The sequence below is a fragment of the Diadema setosum genome, chromosome 1 (genome assembly GCF_964275005.1).
Source record: "Diadema setosum chromosome 1, eeDiaSeto1, whole genome shotgun sequence".
Taxonomy (NCBI): Eukaryota; Metazoa; Echinodermata; class Echinoidea; order Diadematoida; family Diadematidae; genus Diadema; species Diadema setosum.
This window is the reverse complement of record NC_092685.1, coordinates 582,744-605,347: the sequence shown is the minus strand read 5'-3', so window position 1 is coordinate 605,347 and position 22,604 is coordinate 582,744. Positions and strand designations below refer to the sequence as shown.

At 37.0% G+C, this 22,604-nt stretch overlaps 1 protein-coding gene across 1 annotated transcript in view; it reads left to right on the top strand.

The window, feature by feature from the left end:
- Positions 1-1,004: 1,004 nt before the first annotated feature.
- LOC140232650 (papilin-like) overlaps positions 1,005-22,604 on the top strand; it is a 170,188-nt gene continuing 148,588 nt past the window's right edge. The window contains exons 1-2 of the mRNA XM_072312755.1: positions 1,005-1,206; positions 2,915-2,996. Of these exons, the coding sequence (XP_072168856.1) occupies positions 2,931-2,996 (66 nt within the window). The 5' untranslated portion in view covers positions 1,005-1,206; positions 2,915-2,930. The remainder of the gene's footprint in view (positions 1,207-2,914; positions 2,997-22,604) is intronic.

Here is a 22,604-nt window from a genome sequence, read left to right as displayed (position 1 = left end):
TGATTCTGTTACAACTGACTGATGAATTGTCATTCATTCCACGTAAATAAACACTGACTACTAGTATTCCGTGTTTGAGTAGTATAGCCATGCTGAAAGTCGGAGTCGAGCCAACTATCTCCTGATTACTAGACAAATTAGGTCAGGGAAAACGCTTCTCTTTCTATGGTTGGGTGGTATTAATACAATAATGGAAATAAAACAATATGATACATTGTCATACGATAAGATGATTTAGCTGGTTGAATCTTCAGATGACTTCTATCTGTACATGCACAAAACTAATGCTGCAGTCGTGGATGCAGCGCCAGGTACGTCTTATCTTTCTCAATGCGTCCTTCGCGAACGTTATAAGAGCAATGAACTCGTTCCGCATTGCGTTCTTGTCTCACATAAAATCTTCTGTTTCTTTTATTTGATTCAAGCGTTTGTTGTTGTTTTTTAATGAAACTGCCATATTACAAACCGTCCTATACCAACGTGAGAAATGACGTTTTGCTGAATATCGAATTTATTCTTATCTACGTAGAAGCGCTATTGATTACCGATTCAAGAATAAACACTATCTGGGTAATATCTTCCCCAATTCATTTTCTCATTTATATGAACTTATGTTTCCCTCAAAACCCCGCCTTCTTTTTCTTTCGCAGTCCCCTTCTCTCCCTCCCCCTCGATCTTGAATAGACTACTAGTACTCTTCATACTTAACTCTCGCGAGTGCAACGAGAAATATGAAGGATACATGTACAATTGTACTAGTGAACAAGAGAATGAAATACAATACATTGTACACTTGACGCGACGCTAGTTGGGAAAACCAGCACACGAGGATATCTTATTGGTCAATAAGTTTTTAAGTGGGCGGAGCTTCACTGTCACGTCGGCGCTCTCGGGGTGTGCGTCCTTCACGAACGTCTTCGTCTGATCAATTCTCAATGCCCGGCGCGCTTCACTAAAGTGCACATGTTTGCACCGAAAAGTGTCACAAGCGCCTGGCGATCCGGCTGGAGCGGCGCGTCCACCCAACTGTGTGTTGATGCAACGGTTTAAGAAATGATATGAGGATTCAACGAGTTACATCATTTTGTTATAGAAGTTGTCATTCTATCGCTTCGTAACCCTGAAGGTGTGCATCTCATCCTAACCTGTGTTGGTTATTGTGGACATCTGGTCTTTAGCGAAAAAAGCTATCATCTCAGCAAAGAGGTAAGATATACGTAGTAGCAGTAGGCCTATCAGTATTCCATCAAAATGATTAGAGGTACACTCTCGAGCTCTTTCATGTTAACACGGAAGCATTGAGTCCAATCAATATTGTTTGTCTCGAGCAGTTTATCCAGTATTACAAGTCCAGACGTCCAAAATGGAAGGTGATGGGTATGAATGTAGGTATAGATTAAATAAATCTCTTACATTATGTAAAGGCGTTGGTATGCGAACACTGTCTTGGGCCAAACGCCGGTTGAAGAAGGTCATCACATTCATGCCATCCATCACTGCCAGTGCTCGAGGGAGATCGGCTAAATCATACCTTCGAGCTAGGTATAGCTCCATGATCATACCATAGAGCTACTAACAGTAGCTCCATGATCATACCCAGCATTTCCTGTCTTGGTAAACTCTCATAAATTCCTACCAGACTGTTACCTCTCTTCAAGCGTTCGTAACAGCATACGTATCTCACTTAGGGTAGAATTTGGTTATTTTTTATATTCGTGTATAATGTTAAGGTATTATTCTTTTTTTTCAAATAATGTGAGTTTGTGTATTATTATCGCGAAAGATTAATTTTGCATTTCTTCATTTATATAGAGTATTGATATTGTGTTGATGTTATGATGTAAAAAGGAATGTCATTGATTTGTTATTTTGTGTTTGTTGAACTGTTATATTTTGTCATTCTGTTGCAGGGCCCCCTAGGATAACAGTGTGTAAACCACTGATGGGGCTACCCTGGGTAAAGAAAACTGAATAAATAATAAATAAATGAATAAATAAACAATATTTCTTATAATAGTCAATCTTGCTCTACGCAAAGTCACTGTAGATGGTCGGCTTGGTCAAAACACTACAGGTCCATAGTCAATCAACATTTAGAAGAGAAATAGGACAGGAAAAATTATGTGGGTATGTGATGTAATACTCTACCTTCTTTTACCCTAGTTACATTTTTGACTGGATGATACTTTGTCTTGTATTGTCCACATACTTCTAAATTTTTTCATCAAGTGGCTTTTATTAAATTTGCTGCCGTGTGGGACTGATACATGTGGGATTTTTATGTTGAAATTTAAACAAGTGATTGTTATATCATCTGTTAATTGTCACATTTAGTCAATGTGCCAATTCATGTTTCATCAATGCAAGAGCTTTACATGAAAAATCTGTATAAAATGATGTTTTTCTGAATTGTAAATCTTTAATGCCCCCAACAAACAGAAACTCACATGTAATGGAGCTATGATTATGATGATATGTCAGATACTCAAATGCATTGTAAGGTGTGTTTCCTATGCCAATGGAATCCAAGTGTTTTATTGTTTACTTACTTAGTCTCCTGGGTTCTGTGACGTGTTTTTGCAGGTGTAGACTATTATGCTGACAAATTGAAAAGTTTTGAAAACATTCCAGGAGGATGGGAGCTAAAAAACCTTTAATTTTTTCCTCCTTTTCAGGCTAGATGGTAAATATTCCAAGAGGTTCACGATGAATGGATACAAATTTCATACTTCTTGGAGCAGAAAAGGAATCGGTATGCCAATGTTTGCAGGTTGATCAGTGGGTAAAGTCTGTTTTTATGTCAGAAATGGGAATATAAAGCATGTGATTACTGCCATGGAAGAAAACAAGCTGTGCAATCTAGCCTGATTTTATGATTCTGAGTCTCTTTATGGAATCCTTTTCTTCTTTCCAGAGCAAACAGGTGTACAATGGCCAGCAAGCAGGCAGTGCTACTGTGGGCTTGCTTCCTCTTTGGAGTCAGCCAAGCATTGCAAGTAAGTAAATGGTCCTATCTGAGGAATCAAAGAACCTCACTCGCCTTTCATCCATCCCGCTAGGTCCTTTCAAACATCAAGTTTCAAAGTCAGGATCCATGTCAGACTGGGCTGTGCATAATCAAAATTCATTGGAGTATTCATTGATATATTTTGTTCAGATTGCCAGTGAGTGTCAAGTGACTGAAGCAAAGTTCAGAAATGTGGTGCTTGATTGGAAAAAAAAAAGCATGACTGCAGCAGTATACATAGTGTTATATATCATGTGATATCAAATACAATAGTCGAGTCTTTAATAGAGTCATATTTGTTTGTCGACCTAGGCCTACATGTAAGTGTCATATTTGTGGATTTAAGGAAGATTCATATCTCTATGCTGTCGGTAGCCTGTTTGTCGAAGGAACAACGATTACAGCCATTATCAGACTGCTTTTGTTGTCGAGCCCATTTTTGAAGGGTAATGAGGCAATTTAACATGCTGTGGAATAAATTGTAAAATTGCCCAGCATTTTATGCCAAATAAGCTTTCAAAGAGTTTTCATCGTAAATAATGCTCTAAATGATTAAATTAAACCGATGAAATTCCCCTGTATTGTAGGCTTAAAGAAGATGTTTTCATGCAATGTAATGCTTGTCAGGAGATGAATCTTTTTCCTTAATATTTAGGTGTTCAAACTGGGCCACTGTAAACAAGCATTGAAATCATTTTGTCATTAATGCCTGTGAAGAATTATGTTAAAGAATGAAGTGTTTCTTTAGATAAACAGCAAGATTAGTTTGATTTATAAGGTTAACTATGCGAGCACCTTATCATCTTAACGATTTGCTGCTCAGACAAAAGATTTTTTTTTTGTGTGTGTGCAAGTGTTGCAGAGACACCTTTCTTGATAAAACTATTAACCCGTTGAGGACGAGTCCCGAGTATACTCGCGCAGGTGTCTATGGGAAATGCGTGTTGTAGCAAAATCAAACCGTCCTCAACGGGTTAATGTACCAGTTTATAGACTTAATATAAAGGCTTCTAAGACATCGTCTCAAGAGTGATGATATATTCATATCTGAAAAATATAGATAGTCTGAAAGTTATTAGGTGAAATAAAAATATAAGTACCCGGTATGATATTGACAGAAATAATATGACTTGCAGTGTTGTGATTATAGAAAGAAAAAAAAAGAGAAAAATGAATTCTGGTATGAACTTACCAACTGCCCTCCCTTTCTTATTTGGGGAACTCAACCTGGGAAATCTGTTGGGAAAATGTGGTACACATTGCTCTTTGTCACACCTCAGGAATCAATAGTCTCCACATAATTTTTAATCATTTTCCAATGAAGCCAGTAAAATGATAGTGAAACAAAACTGATAACACTGATAAGTTGAGGGGATAAGTGAAATGATAGTGAAATAAAAGTGATTACGTTGATGGTTGTGGGGATAAGTATAATGCCATTGAACAGAAAAGACTTGGGCTTCTTGGGCTCAAACTTGGTGTACTGATTTCAACATCTCATCTGCAGATGATATGTTGTTTCTTTTTATCATAAAAATAAAACTGCATGGTTATATAGAAAATATAAACTACATTTCATGAAGGTTTCGTACAGGAAAAGCATATTTCTAAGGAGTTAATTTCTATTTCAACAGATATTAAATTGTTCACCTTTGATGTAGACTCATTGGCATTATAACATGCATAAAGATTTGCATTCTTTGTTTCCTTGATGCCAGTGTATTGTGTTTATTTTGTTCCTGCTGCTTTTACTGTAGTTACTTCATGAAACAAATGTTCTTCAAGCTCTTCATATTTTAACTCTTCAAAGAGTAGGCCCTATGTAGTGAAGGTGTAAATGTCTATCTTCATTGGCCTTATGCAAAAAGGGCCTTAAAGAACTTCCACTGTTATGTCAAAAGGGCACTACTAGTGTAAAAAGTCTATGGCGTTAAGGGCCTTTTGGCATAACAGTGAAAGTGGTTTAAGGCCCTTTTGGCATAAGACCAACGCTATGTGGGTGTTTGTAAGGAGCCATCATTAACGAAGGTTGGAAGTTCCCGTAATCTGTGTGTGGCTTGAGAGGCAAACATCACAGAATGAACCCACAAATAATGTGTGTTTGTATACAATTGAAACGAGTAAATTGACCCTGAATTTATTTGAGCAATGTGATTAATCTCTCTCTGCCTACAGGAGTTGTATGATGTGACACATTCCTGCTTCTTTAAGAATTCTCTCAGGTCATTGAGTTCTGCTTCATACATATTTACAATAAACACATCAGAAAAAAAAAATCTAGGGCTGAAGCAGACACTTTTTAAATAGACAAGTGATGTTATTCACTACATTTAGCAGTCCAGCTGCAATGCATCTTTAGGTGCATGGGTAACTTGTTCAAACTGCAATGTATAAGGAAGTCCTGTCAAAAGCTTTATCACACTAAATGTAGCGCATCAATCTCTGCAATTCAACCAGGCTCTTTTATTATACCGTCTCCAAATCCTGCATTGTAGGTAAAGCCAATAGCAATTTGATCTTGGCTCAGTGGTTTTGTGCAAGTATTGAATTATTGTGTGGAAGAATGAACTGTTTCATCTTTCAAGTATCTATCTAATTAACCTCGGGGTTGGAGGGATTTTTAGCACAAAGAGCTACTGAAAGCATGAGCCAAAGGTGTGCTGGCTTGGTAAGAGGTGAAATGCTGTGTGAGATATCTGAGATCCTAGGCCTGTATGACAGCTCAGTCGAGTTTAGTGAGACAATGCATTCAGAGAACTGAAACACCATATCTTACTACACCTGGCTCAAACAGTGAGCCCAGTCCAGTTGTGGTCTACATAAAACTCATTTTCTGAACTTCAGGCTTAGATAGATACCATGCCTATATCTAAATTTAAGATAATTCTAATGGATGAGATGTCTAGTCTGGTTTTGTGTATCACTCACTTGATATTGATTTCTTAAGTTTAACACTGAATATGATTTATATGGAAACAAATACCTTGGAAGGAAGCACATGGAGGAATAGCAGTTCTACTGTTGATGTAACCATCATATATTACATAGAAATAGAAAGTTAATGAAAGTTATAATGCAATGAGAAGAGACATGGCATATAGAGTGTGATTTTGTGCAGATAATAGAGAGGGTTACGGGATTAAAGAGTTTGTGAGACAGAAACCGTATCAACTGGATGGAGTTAAAAGTGTCATTCATTCTAACAATAACAGACCTTCTGCATCTGTAAGCAGGACTCTCAGTCTCTGGTCTGTTTACTTTTGCCTTCATGACTGCACACATACCAGTCTTCACCTGGCATGTAATGTCCCCTTGTCTGGAACATAGGGGAGAAATCAGTGTTGTTAGTCTACTGGTCAAGCCCTTACAGGGAGAGGGCTTGGCAGGACAAACTGACCCTTTGTGTTAAGACCAAGAAGTCTGAATGTTTTCCTACATTAAACTGTGAAATGACTACAATGCCTTATTTGCGCAAGAAGCACCTAGGTAAAGGTGGAAGATGTGGGTCTTGATGCAATTGTTTTACATCCAACAAGGGTCTCACTTCTCCCCATTAGATCAGATTTCTATATCACAAATTCTTTCAAATGAAATGCATCAATCACACACACACGCAAATAATGTTGCAAAGATTGGATGCTTGGTCAATCAAGTTTTATTAATCAAAATCAAATCAAAATAAAAATCAATCAAATTTGATAAATCAAAATGTGAATCGAGTGAGACTAGAGGCTTAGAGCAATAGCAGCACATTCAGCAGGCAAAACTGACATTTCATTATGTTAACAGGATCACCTTCTCCTTGCTACATGAATATTCTGTAATTCCCAACTGATGAACCAAAAAGAAAACAAAAGTTTCTTATGTTTGCTCAAGTGATATTATAGTTTGACTTATGTTGATGCAATGCAAAACAATTAATGGTCAGCATATATTCTTTCCGATATGCTAATAAATAAATCTCCATGTTCAATCCATGATTGGAAGTTGCAGTAGCCTATAGGAGAGGAGAAAGCCTTGTTGTAAATAACACATGCCTGACATTCATGTGGACTTATTATGCCCAGCTGCTGCTTAATCAAATACTTCCCATGTATATTGCCACAAAAAGAGTAATGCAGTTGAAATTCTAGAATGGAGCAATCCATGCGTAGTTCCTGCCACCCTTGCACTAGTTTTGCAAGGAGGAGTTATTTACAATCATCATGCATGAAAGAGAATGGACAATTGGTCACTCCCTATTAGTGCCGCAGGACAACAGTAGTCTGCACCACAAGAAACAATACCAGTATTTGATACAGACTAAATCTCACTGATAGGCTCAGCTGAACCAAACATGAAGACGAAAGGTTTCAGTGTTACAAGAGTAAGAATATGTCACTGTGGTCAGAAAACTTGTGTGCTTTTCACTAGTTTGCCACATGAATATCCCTATTAATATCCATAATCATCTATGACCAATATCATCAGCCTTTTCATCCATACATACAGGATTCTGAGAGGTGTGGAGTTTCTTGTATGAAATGTAATGCTGATAGGATTCAGAAACTCAAAATGAATGTGTGTAACATAACATCATTACGCATCACAAGTGTGAAATGGTATGTTCCTAGCAGTCGGGGTCCAGAAACTCTGGGAAAATCTTATAGATGCTTTGCAATGCTGTCTTAGCCTTATTTTTGGACACTACAACAAAACTAAAGGTGGGTCAGAAAAAGCTTCGTTTTAAGCATAAGAGGGGGGGGGGGGGATGGTCAGAAGACTACAAAAGTTTTAGTGCCGAGACAGTAGAACAAGGATATGAAGAAGATTTAAAGAGAATTCAACACAATCTCATTTTACCAGCATAATGAAAGAGCATCTGGCCTACCTATTAATTCAGAAGGCTGAAGGTAGGTTGAATCTATCAGTAGGCCTAACAGTTTCTATGGAATATGTACCTTTTGTACAAAAGAATACTATTTTATAGAATTCTATTCATATTTTCTTTACATTGTTCTGATAAGGACATTTAATCCCTGTGTTCATTTCTGTTGATTCTGTTATTGATTAAGGTCAGTTGATGCTATCCTATAGCCAAAATAATTATGGTTACAAATGAGCAGTGGAAATTTAACAGTTTTTTTTTCTTTAGTTTTGTTGTACATAAGTCACATTAATGCTCAGGAAGTGGTTCCTTATTATCATCTGAGCACTATATTAAGAATGAGTGTATGTGTGTGTGTGTGTGTGTGTGTGTGTGTGTGTGTGTTTGTATGGGGAAGGGGTTAGGCATTGTATAATGCATTCATCGTGCAATGAATATCACTCAAAATTCACATGTTACGCGGTTACTGACCCACATCAACCTACTTTCTAGACAGCTCTCATTCTAGTGTGTGTTTGGGCACAGCAGGAGTGTCTGTAATGAGAAACCAAATTTATCTCATGGCAACCAGTTCTCTCAGAGTGCTATGCTTTCAGAATTTTGTAAAAATCTGCCAATGTTTTAAAGGATCCCTGCTGATCGAGGTGATCCTGGATGATAGGACAAATTTACTACTGAATATGCATTTGATTATTATTATTTTTTTAATCTTTAATTTTAAAGTTTATTTTCATTGAAACATAGACTTGAATTGAGATGTGTAGAGAGTCTATCCCTTTTCTGGCATGCATGTTTTAAATGTAGGAAGATATAGAGGAGTTAATAAAGAAAGCTGAGGGATGAGATTAGGTATGAGGATAGGGTGAGGGTGGGAATAGGGGAATGCGGCAGGAAAGATAATAAATATTCCAGCACTATGGGCATTGGAAATTTAGAATAAAATAAATGGGATGTGGATAGGGTGTTTGAGTACAGTAGGAGTGCCATCAGGATAAGAGTGGGATTGAGGTATGGGATGAGGATGGAATTTATGAGGAGATATTTTCTCAAATGAGATCATCAAATAATGCATACCCATCTCAAGTGGTGTTTTGTGTGATCAGGACATTTGCAATTGTTGGTTGTGTGGTTGCTGCATAATCCATCTTAAGTTAAAATTGATTAGTTTAAAGGAGTACTTTAATCAAACAACAATTAGTATCATCTTACTTGTCACCCTACAGCAGGGAAGATGGTCATATGTCACCCATTACTTGACTGATGTCTATACACCATTATGATTTGTTTCAAATAATGGCATTTTTAGGACCTTAATGTTACAGTTCCTGGAAGTGGATCCTATGTAAAGTATTGTATAGGATGAAAAACACTATAGTTTCTTTTAGTTCTGAACTGATAAATCAGTGAAACTGCAGTAGCCCATATCTTTCTGATACAAACTTTTCTATCTACCACAGTGTGTTTACGAATATTCTTTGACCCCAGGTTTAGTGCTGTAGAGGAAATCTGGTGTGGCAATCTAATATTTCCTATGATTGAGAAAGGAACACATGTGTTAAAGGGGCGTGGTTAGCTGGAGAGGGAAGGAGTGGGTGAAACCATCCACAGGGTTAAACAAAGGTCAGACATTTGTTGACTGTCAAACCTGACTTTTTCTAGGCATTCTAGAATTAATTTTGTGTGTATACAGTTTCATACAAATGTATTTCATATGTTGGGAATGGTGACTGAATTGATATATATGGTAGCAAAGTAGATATTGAAGTCAGTTTTTTTTTCTTAAGTTGCTTAGATGAGTTTCTCTACAAAGGCTCCTCCCATTTTGTGAATTCTCATGCAAATCTGTGGCAATTATATGAAACCAAAGTATTAATATAAATGTTGGACTGAGTGAAAGCTATAAGTAGAGCACATTAGTGAAAGTTTGAGGAAAACCAGAGAGTTGATTAAAAAGTTACGAATTTTTTAAAGTTTTAGTGCCATCATCGCTGGATAAGGAGACTACTACACTTCATGACAATGAACAACGGTATAAAGAAAATATGAAGATCATTCCACATGTTTTCACTTTTAAGCTTCATGAAAGAGCACTTGACTTACCTCATTCAAAAAGCAGGAAGAATAATATTACCCTTAAAGGACAAGTTCACCTTCATTAACATAAGGATTGAGAGAATGTAGCAATATTAGTAGAACACATCATTGAAAGTTTGAGGAAAATCGGACAATCCGTTCAAAAGTTATGAATTTTTGAAGTTTTTGTGCAGTCACCGCTGGATGAGAAGACTATACTGCAGTGTATGATGTCACATGCTTACAACAATATAAGGAAAATCTAGAGAGAATTTCACAAAATTTCATCTTTTGAAAAAAGTACACATTCCCTTGACTCGTTAGTGACATATGTTATGAGTAATATTATTCCCATTGCCTTTAGAAAGAGGCAAGTCAAGTGCTCTTTTATTATGCGAAAAAAGTGAAAATATGTTGAATTTTCTTTACATTTTCTTTATACTGTTGTACTCATATGACATCACGAGCCTTTGTAGTCTCCTCATACAGAGGTTCCAACACAAAAGTTTTAAAAATTCATAACTTTGCATCGATTGTCCAATTTTCCTCAAACTTTCACTGATGTGTTCAACTAATATTAATATTCTCTTAATCCTTATGTTAATGAAGGTGAACTTGTCCTTTAACAAATGTCAGTAACAAGTCAATGGAATGTGTAGTTTTACATGAAAAGTTAAATTTGTGGAATTCTCCTTAATTATTTTCTTTATGTTGTTGGCATAATGATTGTCATGAAGTGTAATAATCTCCTTATCCAGCTATGGCGACACCAAAAGTTTGAAAATTCATTAAGTTTTGAATGGATAGTCTAATTTTCCGAAACTTTCACTGTTCATGCATGTGTTCTGTATTCATATGCCTTCTACTAATATTGCTGCTTTCACTCAATCCACATTTGTATTGGGTTTTGGTTTCCTTAAAGAATTATGTTTGTCTGCCATTTTATTTGCAGTCTGCTCACCCTGGATTTTATGTGGACATGGCCATAAAAGTTGTACATTTATGGACAAACTAGCCTTCTACATCAAAGGCCAGTCTCTCTTGAGATATCATCATGTACCAAAGTTAGGTGACACGAAAGTTAGGTGACATCAAAGGTATTTATGTGGTACTAAAGATAGGTGGTACCAAATATAGGTGGTACCAAAGTTGGATGGTACCAAAGATGGTTAGTACCAAAGATGGGTGGTACCAAAATGAGTGATAGGCCCTATATATATATATAAGATGAGTGACACTTAATAAGATAAGTGGTAACAAAGATGAGTGACACTAAGTGACACTAGCGATTTGCGGTAACAAAGATAAATGGTAACAAAGATAAATAACACTAAAGATGAGTGACACTTAAGTGGTAACAAAGATGAGTGACAATAAATGACACTAGATATTAGTGATAACGAAGATGAGTGGTAAGCAAGAGGTGTGACACTAAAGATGAGTGGTGACAATTAAGATGTGTGACACTAAAGATGAGTGGTAGCAAGGATGTGTGACACTAAAAATGAGTTGTAACAAGGATGTGTGACACTAAAGATGAGTGGTAACAAAGATGTATGGCACTAAATATGAGTTGTAACAAAGATGCGTGACACTAAATATGAGTAGTGATAACAAAAATGAATTGTATCAAAGACGTGGTAACAGGGAATTATAGTGCCAAAGATGAATGATACCAAATATGAGAGATGATTGCTATCTCCAGACAGGTTTGACACGAGCAGACAGGATTCTCCACTGGGGACCTTGTAAAATGAACTGCTTTTAGAGGTTTTTTGAATGTAGGCCCACCACCATTCTTCTACTTTGGTGATAATTTGAGAATGTTAGCATTAATTTAGGTCAGTGAGGCAAATAAGTGATTTTTTCTTCTTTGAAAGCTTTGTGATGGTTCAATGGCACATGTACATGATGGTATGCTGTCTCTACAAAATATTTTCTATGAATTCCACTTGTGAATGACTTCAGCCTGCTTCTTGTCATGTTTTTACCAAACCTCACAGTGTCTTTTTATCTATGCATCAATCCCAAACATGGACAGTTATGTAGTGATTATGATTTATGAGATAGCATGTCTTCAGTGGCATACCACTATTAACCTTTGGGCAGAAATCAATGTTGAAGTTTCCAAGGTTACCATTAGCATCTAGAATTTGATGTGTGAAATAGCAGGATTCTCTGATGTGACAGAGAAAAAAAAAGAGACTATGCAAAATGAAATAGTGACAAATCCAGGTTCATGAAAATAATTTTTTCCTTTGAGATCCAAATTCTATATGAACAAGTCACTGAAGAAAGAGACGTTCATGACACATTGATTTGTATAGAGCATTAGGCAGGGCATCCAATAAAGTCCTGACCCTGTGTAGTGATTGTACCAAACATGTTTGTCTCTTTTTGTATATCTGTCTGTCTGTCTGTATCTGTTGTACTTGTTTTCTTGTCGTGACATATTACTGAAAATGAGTGATGTATGAAGTCAACCCCAGCATAGCCAAAGATGTTTGTGTAATGGAAATACATAAAACATCTTTGCAAGGAAATTAATGATCCATGTTAATAGTTCCATGGCTGCTTTGCCATGATGAAAAGATTAAAAAAAATGAATTGGCTAACATCGGCAAGTTAAATAGGGTTCATCATGTCTCACACGACTCAGCTATGCTCATCCTGTGTTGACAGTTTGAGTATCACTCTTATTACGTTTTAATGATGGGAATGTCCTTTTGAAAGCCACGCAGCCACAATCAAATGAGAGGTATCCAAACTCTTTGACTTTTCTTGATCATTTTTTATTGAATTCCCAAATAGTTTACTTTCTCACTTAACATTTGAATTTATACAACACTGTTGGACTGGGGGCAAAGTCTTTGGTTCAGAAATCAAGCACTGTAAAGGCCCGAAGAAGAGACAAATACTAGTATGGATGTCCCATATTGTATATGACCAAGCAAACCTGAGGAGGGAGTGAAGTAGGGTCTGACCTGGTCTACAGCTTGTCCCTAAGGATGTGGAGTTGGTAGTGTCATACCCTTATGGGTACATCACAAGTCATCCACATGTGGGAACCAGATGACATCTTTATTACATGGCGGAAAGGTCGAGTCAAGGGAAGGTGGTATTCATTGAAAGGACAAGTGCCTTTAACCCGTTGCATACGGGAACCTGGTGGGCATTTCAGAATTCAGTATGGAACAGGTTAATATCCGACATGTTTGTAGCGTAGTGAAAAGACTTTCCTACATTCCATACTGAATGAACATATGGTATGGGGTCTGCTACCCAAGTTGGCTCTGTACAATTATTTCATGTCAAAGCGTCATTTCCATAAGTGATCTTTAACCTACTACTGTAAAAGTGGAAATTTTCACGGTGTTGAAATTTTCGTGCATTTCGCGCAACCAGAAACTAGCGCGAAAATAAAAACACGCGAGTATTTTTGCTTGCCATATGTTCCTGTGCGTGATGTCTTGATTCCGCGGAATTAAAAACACGCGAAACTCTTCTGACCCGGCGTAGCGCGAAAAATGAGTCCCGCAAAAATATCCACTTTTACAGTAATGTACTAAAAATATACCAATTTAGGATGATTGACTCACATAACTTTGTTAATCTTGCCCACTATTTAAGTCGTGCAGTAGGTAGCATGAAATAAGATGGATTGGAACTTGCCATCACGTCCATCACTTCATGTGTACATCCTGCAGGAAATGTTTTTATTTCCTGTGAACTACTCTTGTTTAGGAATACTGTCAAGTTCATGAAATGCACTTTACCTATGCACATAATGCATCTTTGTTATACCAGTTAACTATTTGACAATATTTGTAAACATCATTGTGCACAGAAAAGTTACTTTACAGGTAGGCCTAAATGATAAAATCAAGATAAGATACTTTGAGCATCTCATGCTCATCATGACTGAAAGAGTCACATAGCAAACAAATATGAAATTGTAAATTGTCGCGACATTAAGTAGGCCTATTTTGAAGTTGAACATTACAAATTCATTACTGGGGGCTGGGGCTGGGGACATTAAGAGACAGAGGAGAGAGGGGTGGGGAAGGAGAGGAATGGGGAGTATGGCGAGGAAATGAGTCGATGAGAAGGGGGAGGGGACTTTTGGTGTCCTCTTTTAGCCTGTTACTATCTAGTATCTTTTCCTGAACCCATGGTATGTAATTAATACAGACACTATGTGTCTGCCCCACATTGTAAATGAGTGGAATGAAATTATGAAGAGCCAGATTTTGATTTGAAGGATTTGGAGCTTTCCATGTGATATGACTTGAAAAGGAAATGATTCATAGAATCAGTTCTGGCTCCACTCCATGAAATGTGGTAAAATTTCTCCCAGTGGGGTTTTTGTGTCTCACTTCCCTTTCATCTACAGAACTCACTCTGTGTAGGAAGGGAGTTAACCAGGTAGCTTTCAACCTCCCTCCAAATAGTCATACACAACTACTTTTGAATTTATATGCTTAATGAAGTTACTTTTTGGGGGGCTACAGTGCTTTAATAAATTATCATTGACACTCTGTTAACAGATTGCCTATATAGGACATCATTAAGTCTCAAGGAAGAATTTTCTTCTGCACTCTGGAGACATGATGAAAGTAGACAGATATGCCACAATAAGTATTCAGGACGTATTCTGACAATATATGATATGTGATACTGTATGTCAACTATATAAAGTTTTAGCAGGCAGCAGTCAAATAGGTTGTAACTTTCAGTGCACTGTTCTAGGGCTTTAACCCACTCTGTGCCAATATTCCACACACAAACCTATGGAGAGGAATTAGTTGATGTGGCACACTGAGGGCTAATGGAATGAAAATCACCTGGGGGCCCCCTTTCACAGGGAGACATGTAAATTATCATATTAAGCTATTGTATTATCACAGAAGCGTGAGATTCTTGGTTTGGGATTAAAGGTAAGGCTAGCGTATGCTGCTTTGATGTGAACTTTATGTTGAATTGCATTTTTTCCTAATGTCTGCTACTGATTAGCAATGGAAGCAAAATGCACTCTTCTTTTATTTGACATTCTCATAACCATGCCTTGATTGGTTTCCTGTGACCACGTCCATTAGGCTATAAGAGGTTTGTTACCTTTTATCATGAGTGAATGTATTCCAAAATGGCTAGAAGTTTAAATCCAAACATTTCTGACTGCTTACTTTGTACTTAATGATTGTGGGGTCAGAGAACCCTAGCAGTGATGTTCCAAAAAAGGCATATCCAATCATGGTGGCTTCCTGTAACTATTTTAGGAAGTTTGCTTGAATGCCGATATATTGTAGAGGAGGAGGAGGAAGAGGTAGGAATGACAGCATCAATCAGCATCTCTTCCTTCAACTAGCGCTCTACAACAGGCTCTTCCAATTAAGTGAAGGTGTTCTCCATAGTTAGTTGCTTGGACCACCAGGAAGGGAAGTGGAGTCATCTTGCTGAGAGATGACAGAGATGTACAAGCTCTGATTCAAATCACTACATAGGGCCAATAACAATAGAACTAATTGAATAGCTACAGAGCCAAGTTTTTTTTTTCTTTTGCAATGTAGTATTCAGGATATGAAACTAGTTATACAAACTGATATAGCCTGATTTTAATATAAGACTTCAACTTGATAACTCCTTCATTTCAATTTCAATTTCAGTTTTAAAGGGATCATATAGTTTTGATTGAGACCTAATATCAGGTTTCTAACAATTTTTGGTGAGATAATGAGAAACCTCTTATGAAATATGAAAGAGCATGTAATTCTATGAGGAATTAAACGTTTATTTGATGAAAATTGGTTTTGAAATGGCTGAGTTATCCAAAAAAGAGCAATTCTAATAAAGTGTGGGACCCACACTTTATTACGATCACTTTGTTTAACTTTATTTTTGGATGTTTCAGTCATTCCAAACCCGATTTTCATCAAATAAACTTTGAATTCCTCTTAAAATGGTATGCTCTGTACTATATCAAAAGTGTGTTCTTGGTATCTCGCCAAAAGTTAAGAGCCCAATTCTCATCTCCACCAATACTGTACCATCCCTTTAACTTTATTGTCATATTTCTTGATGGAAAATACAGAAAGTATAACAAAGTATGATAATTCATGATATCCAGCTTGGATATACAAGATAAAAAAATACAAACACAAGTCATAGCAGCAGTTGATGTGTCAGTTTCAATTAACCTGTTCCATACTGAATTCTGGATTCCCCATAGACTTAATACACAGGCCACCAGGTTCCCATATGGAACAGGCTAAAGTAAAAGAATGCCATAGAAAATTGGGTGTTGGTCCCAACAGAAGCCTAGTGCGGTATAATTTATCATTACAATTGTATTTTTCATTACAATTGTGTCATTACAATTTTATCATTGGAAAGTTTGCCTTGTGTTGTTTTGCCAATCCATTGGTATTCTCCAATTAAATTCACAGTTACAAAATATTTGAGAGTGACAATTTGGCTCAACAGTTAAAAAAAACAAAACTACAAAAAACATGGGTATGATAGATAATTTTAGGGTAGTGATTGCATGAGTGGATGCCAAAATGTTGTAATCTTTTGACCTTTTTATTTTTCTTTTGTTAAGGTGAAATAAAGTGTTATGTTCATAGATGACACATGTATTTGTCTATTCTCTTGGAAAGCTACTCTTACATCTATTCTATTTTTAAACTTTGGATGAGTTCATTAAGAAAGAAAGACTCTTAAAGGGATGGTCTAGTATTGGTGGGGGTGAGGAGTGAGCTTGTAACTTTTTGCAAGATACAGTGTACTGAGAAACTGCTTTTGAAATGTTACAGAGCATACTATTCTAGAGGAATTCAAAGTTTATTTGATGAAAATTGGTTTTGAAATGACTGAGATATCTAAAAGATAGTAAAATAAAGAGATCCTAATAAAATATGGGTCCCACCTTTTATTAGTGTTGCTTGTTTTGGATAACTCAGCCATTTCAAAACCAACTGTTATTGAATGAACATTGAATTCCTCTTGGAATTACATGCTCTTTCATATTTCACAAAAGGTTTCTCATTATCTTACCAAAAAAGTTAGTAACCTGAAGTTATGGTCTCAACCAAAACTATACCATCCCTTTAAAGAATCTCATTTTTCTTAACAATGTAGTCTTGCAAGTCATTCATGTTGTACTTCGAATGCTACACAGATACTCTAGTGTATAATAGTGTAATATTATTAGCATTATGATAATGATTGCTATGATTGATTGTTATTATCATTAATGTAACTTTTATTGTTGGTTGTATTATTACCATTATTCTTTAACTGTAATTATTATTATTATTATTATTATTATCATTATTATTATTATTATTATTATTATTATTATTATTATCATTATTATTATCATTATTATTATTATTATTATTATTATTATTATTATTATTATTATTATCATTATTATTATCATTATAATTATTACTACTACTACTATCATTATGATTACCATTTGGCATTTGCAACGGACAATACAAGTGAATAATCAAAAACAAACACACAGACAAACAACCCAACAAACAAAAAGAACAAACATAATACAGAAATATAAGAAACCAGCTAGGCTTCCCCGTGATGTGCTTCTCAAAGTTGCAGGCAGAGGGGAAAAATAACTGCCCTAAATGAGGGGGCTACTGATGTAGTCATAATGTCTGATAAACTTACTGGTGCTTATTTCTGTACATACACGCTGTGGCACAAATCAAAACAGAGGTTAAAAAATATCTGCATGTTCACATGTTAATGAATATATGTGTCGACTTCAAGCGACAAAATGTACATAATTTTTTTGTTTATATTGTTCAAGAAACAAGTCACTTATCAATTTGGCTTATCATGTTGAATCTTGGACTGTGACAGCATGTTGTTGTTGTCCTTCATTTACTTTATGAGTGTATTACGTGAGATAAAGCACTTACAGAATCACATATTCACAAAGCACTCTTCATAATATATGACTGCTGACAGTATATGTTAACTTGACAAGATCACACCCAAAAACACATTCGGCAGTTTATTGCAGGGAAGATGATAGGTTTTGAAATTTGACCTAATCATTCGAAAGGAAAAAAAATGATAGCCAATCTTCAGATAAGTAGTTATCCCATTATGCAATGCCTATGACTTCATTTAAGAGTATACTTTGATTGTTAGGAGTATGACTGGGATTCAAGCACTGCCTTGTTTACACTCTAGCGACATTCTTATCTCATGTCTCACTACCGTCTCATCGGAGGGCCAATATAACCACAGTCAGAGTTCTGAGTCAACCAAATTGTAGAAGCCAACGTGTAACCACTTAGTATATTTACAAATGATAATGAATCTAATTAAAATTGTATTTCCCTCTCATCGTGGTACACTGCAGTAAACTGCATCTTCAGGATCTTCATTTTCTCTATCACTGTTAAGCTGGTATTCATACTAAGTGCAGGAATATTTAGGGAAGCATTACATACTTGCCAACATTTTGAAATCCTGAAGAGGTATAGATTTTGGCGAGGGAGCAAAGCGACCAGGCCCGAGAGCGCTTGCGCGCGAGGGGGGGGGGGGGAGGGTGTGGGAGGGGGGTTTCCTCCCTGTTTCCCCCCTCCCACGGTGTGGACTTTTTTGTTTTTCAATATCAAAATATGTGATTTGGTGCATGCTTTTTAATTTTTTTAAAGGGTTCCTGGTACTGATAAAAAAAAAAAAAAAAAAAAAATTCATGTAAATTCATGAACTATTTTGTAGACTATGCATATAAAAATGAAATCAGATATATTGGTTAATAATTTTTGTAGGCTAAGCATATGTGAAAAAGTAATCAAACATATTGGCAAATAATTTATCCCCTTATAGTGTATTTTCTATTGTGGAGCTAGTTTGATGAATAAGACATAATGTTGCCCTCACCAAATCTAAATTAATTAGCAGATGACCTGGCTGTGCGATTCCTGTACGTGGCAGATTTTGCTCTCATCTGCAGTGTTTGGGAGGGTTTCCATTCGTAGCATTCACTCTTGCAGAACGTGAGCTACCAAAACATTTACGCGTGGTTCTAGCTACACGTACACGTGTACAGTAAGTCTTGCACGCACGTAGATATGATAGAGACTAGTGCGCCACTGCAGTGTGCATACATGTGTGCATATTAGAAGGCTGAATACGACGTTTTTGAGGAACGAGTTCCTTGAAATTATTATTAGTATTCTAATTACTAGCTTATTTTAGGGAATCAACGCACAATGAAGGGAAAATATGACTTCCATTTCATTTTATGGTAGGTTTGCTACAAAATCGGTAGATCAGAAGAGAAAATCGGTAGCCGGTCAAAACCTCTAAAAAGCGGTAGTCTACCGCCCAAAGCGGTAGAGTTGGCAAGTATGGCATTAACAGCTCTTCAGTCTATCAATATTCACGCATCATACATAAATCTTAAGTAGAATGACACCACATGTTTTACTACAGAGCTCACCTATTAAATGTCATTGAGCATTGCTGCCATCTCAACATAAGCCGCATTTACACCTACTAACAGCGCGATTTTTAAAACCGCGATATTTTGGTTCCACCGTTTACACTTCCGCAAAAGCATGCGAAGTTTGAGCTTCAATAAACATCATGATTTTTTGGTCTGTAGTGCGCATGTGTAAGTTACCTCTCTTCAACACGGTATACGAGTGGAATCGCGGGCTATTCGTATTCACTGCAGTGCAGTCTATTTTGCTCACAGCTAGCTAGCTGGTTGGAACGTTGAGCCAGGGTTTTTTATCAGTCCAATGCACACATAAATTTGTGTTTCTCAAGAGTGTAAACTTACGGTAAAACTATATAGCTTGGTATATTAGATCACATACAAAGCAGGTGTGTAAAACTTCAGCTTAGTATGGGAAAGTGATGAAAGTAGCATTCAGGAGGATCATGAAATTTCGCCGATATTACGAAAGTGAGAAGTAAAAGGTTCGTTTTTTAGGACTGGTATTTCATCAGGCGACAGCAAGAACTCACCATTGTTTTACCGACACTTGTTACGTACTCCTGTATTCCACAAAATCAACGTATACCAAGAGCACTAGGGCCTATGGGCACTCCCAAAATCAACGCATTTCTGGGAGAACATTATTTTGTTAAGTCATTATGGGGTGATGATACATGGTTGGAGAACTTCAGGTTTGTTACTAGTTTTCATATACCTGTACAATATAGTTTCATCAGGGAGGTGAGAGACCACGAGCCGAGGATCGGCCGTTTACCTGTACAGCATGTACCCTGTACTCTGGCCAGCGGCCGATGTACTCTCACATGTTCCACAGAGGGATCGGGAGCACGCGTAAACTCCCGGTGCAATCCGATACCGAAAGTCACGTGATGAAAAATCGCGATATTTCTGCAGCTTGGGTGTACACTCGCTAAACTTAAATCGCACTCCGGCTGGCGATTTTTCTAGCGATGTTTCGAGGGCATTTGGGTGTAGTTGCTTAGCAACTTGCACCCAAATGTCGCGATTTTAGAAAAATCATGATTTTTCCAAGCAAGTGTAAATGGGCCTATACACTAGTTATTTGTGATAGTTATTTATGTGAAGGTTTGGGCTAAAACATTCTCTGCAATGATTCAGACTTTATCATCTAAAGTTTATTCTAGACATACAACCAATGGTGTTCTGTTATTCTTTGGCCTTGAAATATACTTCATAGACCAATATAAAAGGACCTTTAATGCCAACCAAGGGTAGATGTGATTGGGATTGTGATTCCCAATGGTGAGAAGGAATGATCCCACCCTATTTCATGTTACTCATGCAAGGCTGATCTGGCAAACTTGCAGAGGAAACCCTATAGGGTCCACTGTCATGAGTAGTAATCTATGTCATGCTCACTGCACATGGTAAGAATTTTGGAACTGACCAGTTGTTTGGTCTTTCTCAGGCAATCCATATCATGAAGCAAACACGTTGATCTTGGCTGAAAACAGGTGCCAAAGCAGTATAAGTTATGAGGTCAGTAGACTTCTTGATATACTGCATCCATCACACAGGGGTAAAATCCAAGTTTAGTAGAAAAAATATAGAAATATTTTAACTACTGCTCTTTCCAAGTCCTCTAGGGAATTCTTGCAGTCTTATTCTTTGAGTCAAGTGTGGGGTCAAACCACAGAAGTGGCCCACATTACTAGTCTCCACATATCCTTACCCCTCTATCCCTCCCTATCCCTCTTCACCCTCACTATCTCTCCCTATCACTATTCATCACTCCCATCCCTCCCTGCCCCTCCTCACCCCTCTCTATTCTTTCCTACCCTTCCCTATCTATTCCTATTCCTCTCTATGCCTCCCTATACCCCTCGATCCCTACCCCTACGAACCCATCCCTATCCTTCCCTATCCCTTCTTACCCTTCCTATCCCTCTATACCCCTCCCTACCCCTCCTCACCCCTTCCTATCCCTCCTAACCCATCCCTGTACAGTACTGGTTGAGGTGGGGATTCATGTTTTGAACATTCCTAAGAGAGATAATGAGAAACCTCTTATGAAATATGAAAGAGCATGTCATTTATAGAAAGATTCAACGTTTATTTGATGAAAATTAGTTTTCAAATGGCTGAGATATCCAAAAAATTGATAATAATAAAAGGCGACAGGCCACAACTTTATTAGGATCTCTTTGTTTCACCTTGTTTTTGGATATCTCAGCCATTTCAAAACCGATTTTCATCAAATAAACTTTTGATACCCCTTAGAATTGCATGCTCTTTGACATCTCATAGAGTGGTTTCTGAATATCTCGCAAAACGTTAAAAGCTAAATCCTTGCCTCGACCAGAACTGTACACACCCTTTAACTACTCCTAAATGGGACAAACTGGTAAATTGCACAGATCCGGTAGAGTGCATTACTTGTAGTTCAAAGTGTCTTGATAGGGGAAGGATTTCTCCCGTCCTGATGCAAAATGCAATAGATTTAAGAGAAACAACAATGACAAAAAAAGCTTCTCTTTCTTCTTGATTGTTACAAATGAAGTTGACTCCAAATGTACTTTTAATCACCAACTCTTTGTTTCATTTAATCAAATGCTTCTCAGGATAAAATTAGCCCACATAAAGTAAACCTAGAATCCTTGGACATTACAATTGTCCCAATGTGTCTATATATGCCATTAGGTTCTAAACCTGTACACTTGTTTTCACAAAGCTACAGTGTCACATTTCTTGGGGTGTGTAAATATTGGTTTCATGTCAGCCAAATATTTGTGTCGGACCAGTGATGCCCTGGCATAGAGCTGAAAGCTCAATCAATACTGACCTGAAGTGGACAAACAAGGGAAGAGGTCATCACTAGTGCACAGCCAAGGGGTTCAGATCTGCTTGTATGGTTTTTGTTCAAAAAAGATTTGCAAAGAGTGGTGCGTGCTTTATCACCAGTGATATAACTTGTGATCTCAAATTTCAATGAAAGTGATATTATCCCGAGTGAGGTATGATTCTAATTAAGATGGTTGATTTTGACAGGATATGAACAGAATGCAGTGTAATTCCATTTTCCATAAGGCAGTACTATCAAACAAAACATATGCAGAATATGAAGAGATTGTTACAATCTCATCCTCTACCTTATAAGCAAAACTAAAAGAGATTATAATACCTACATT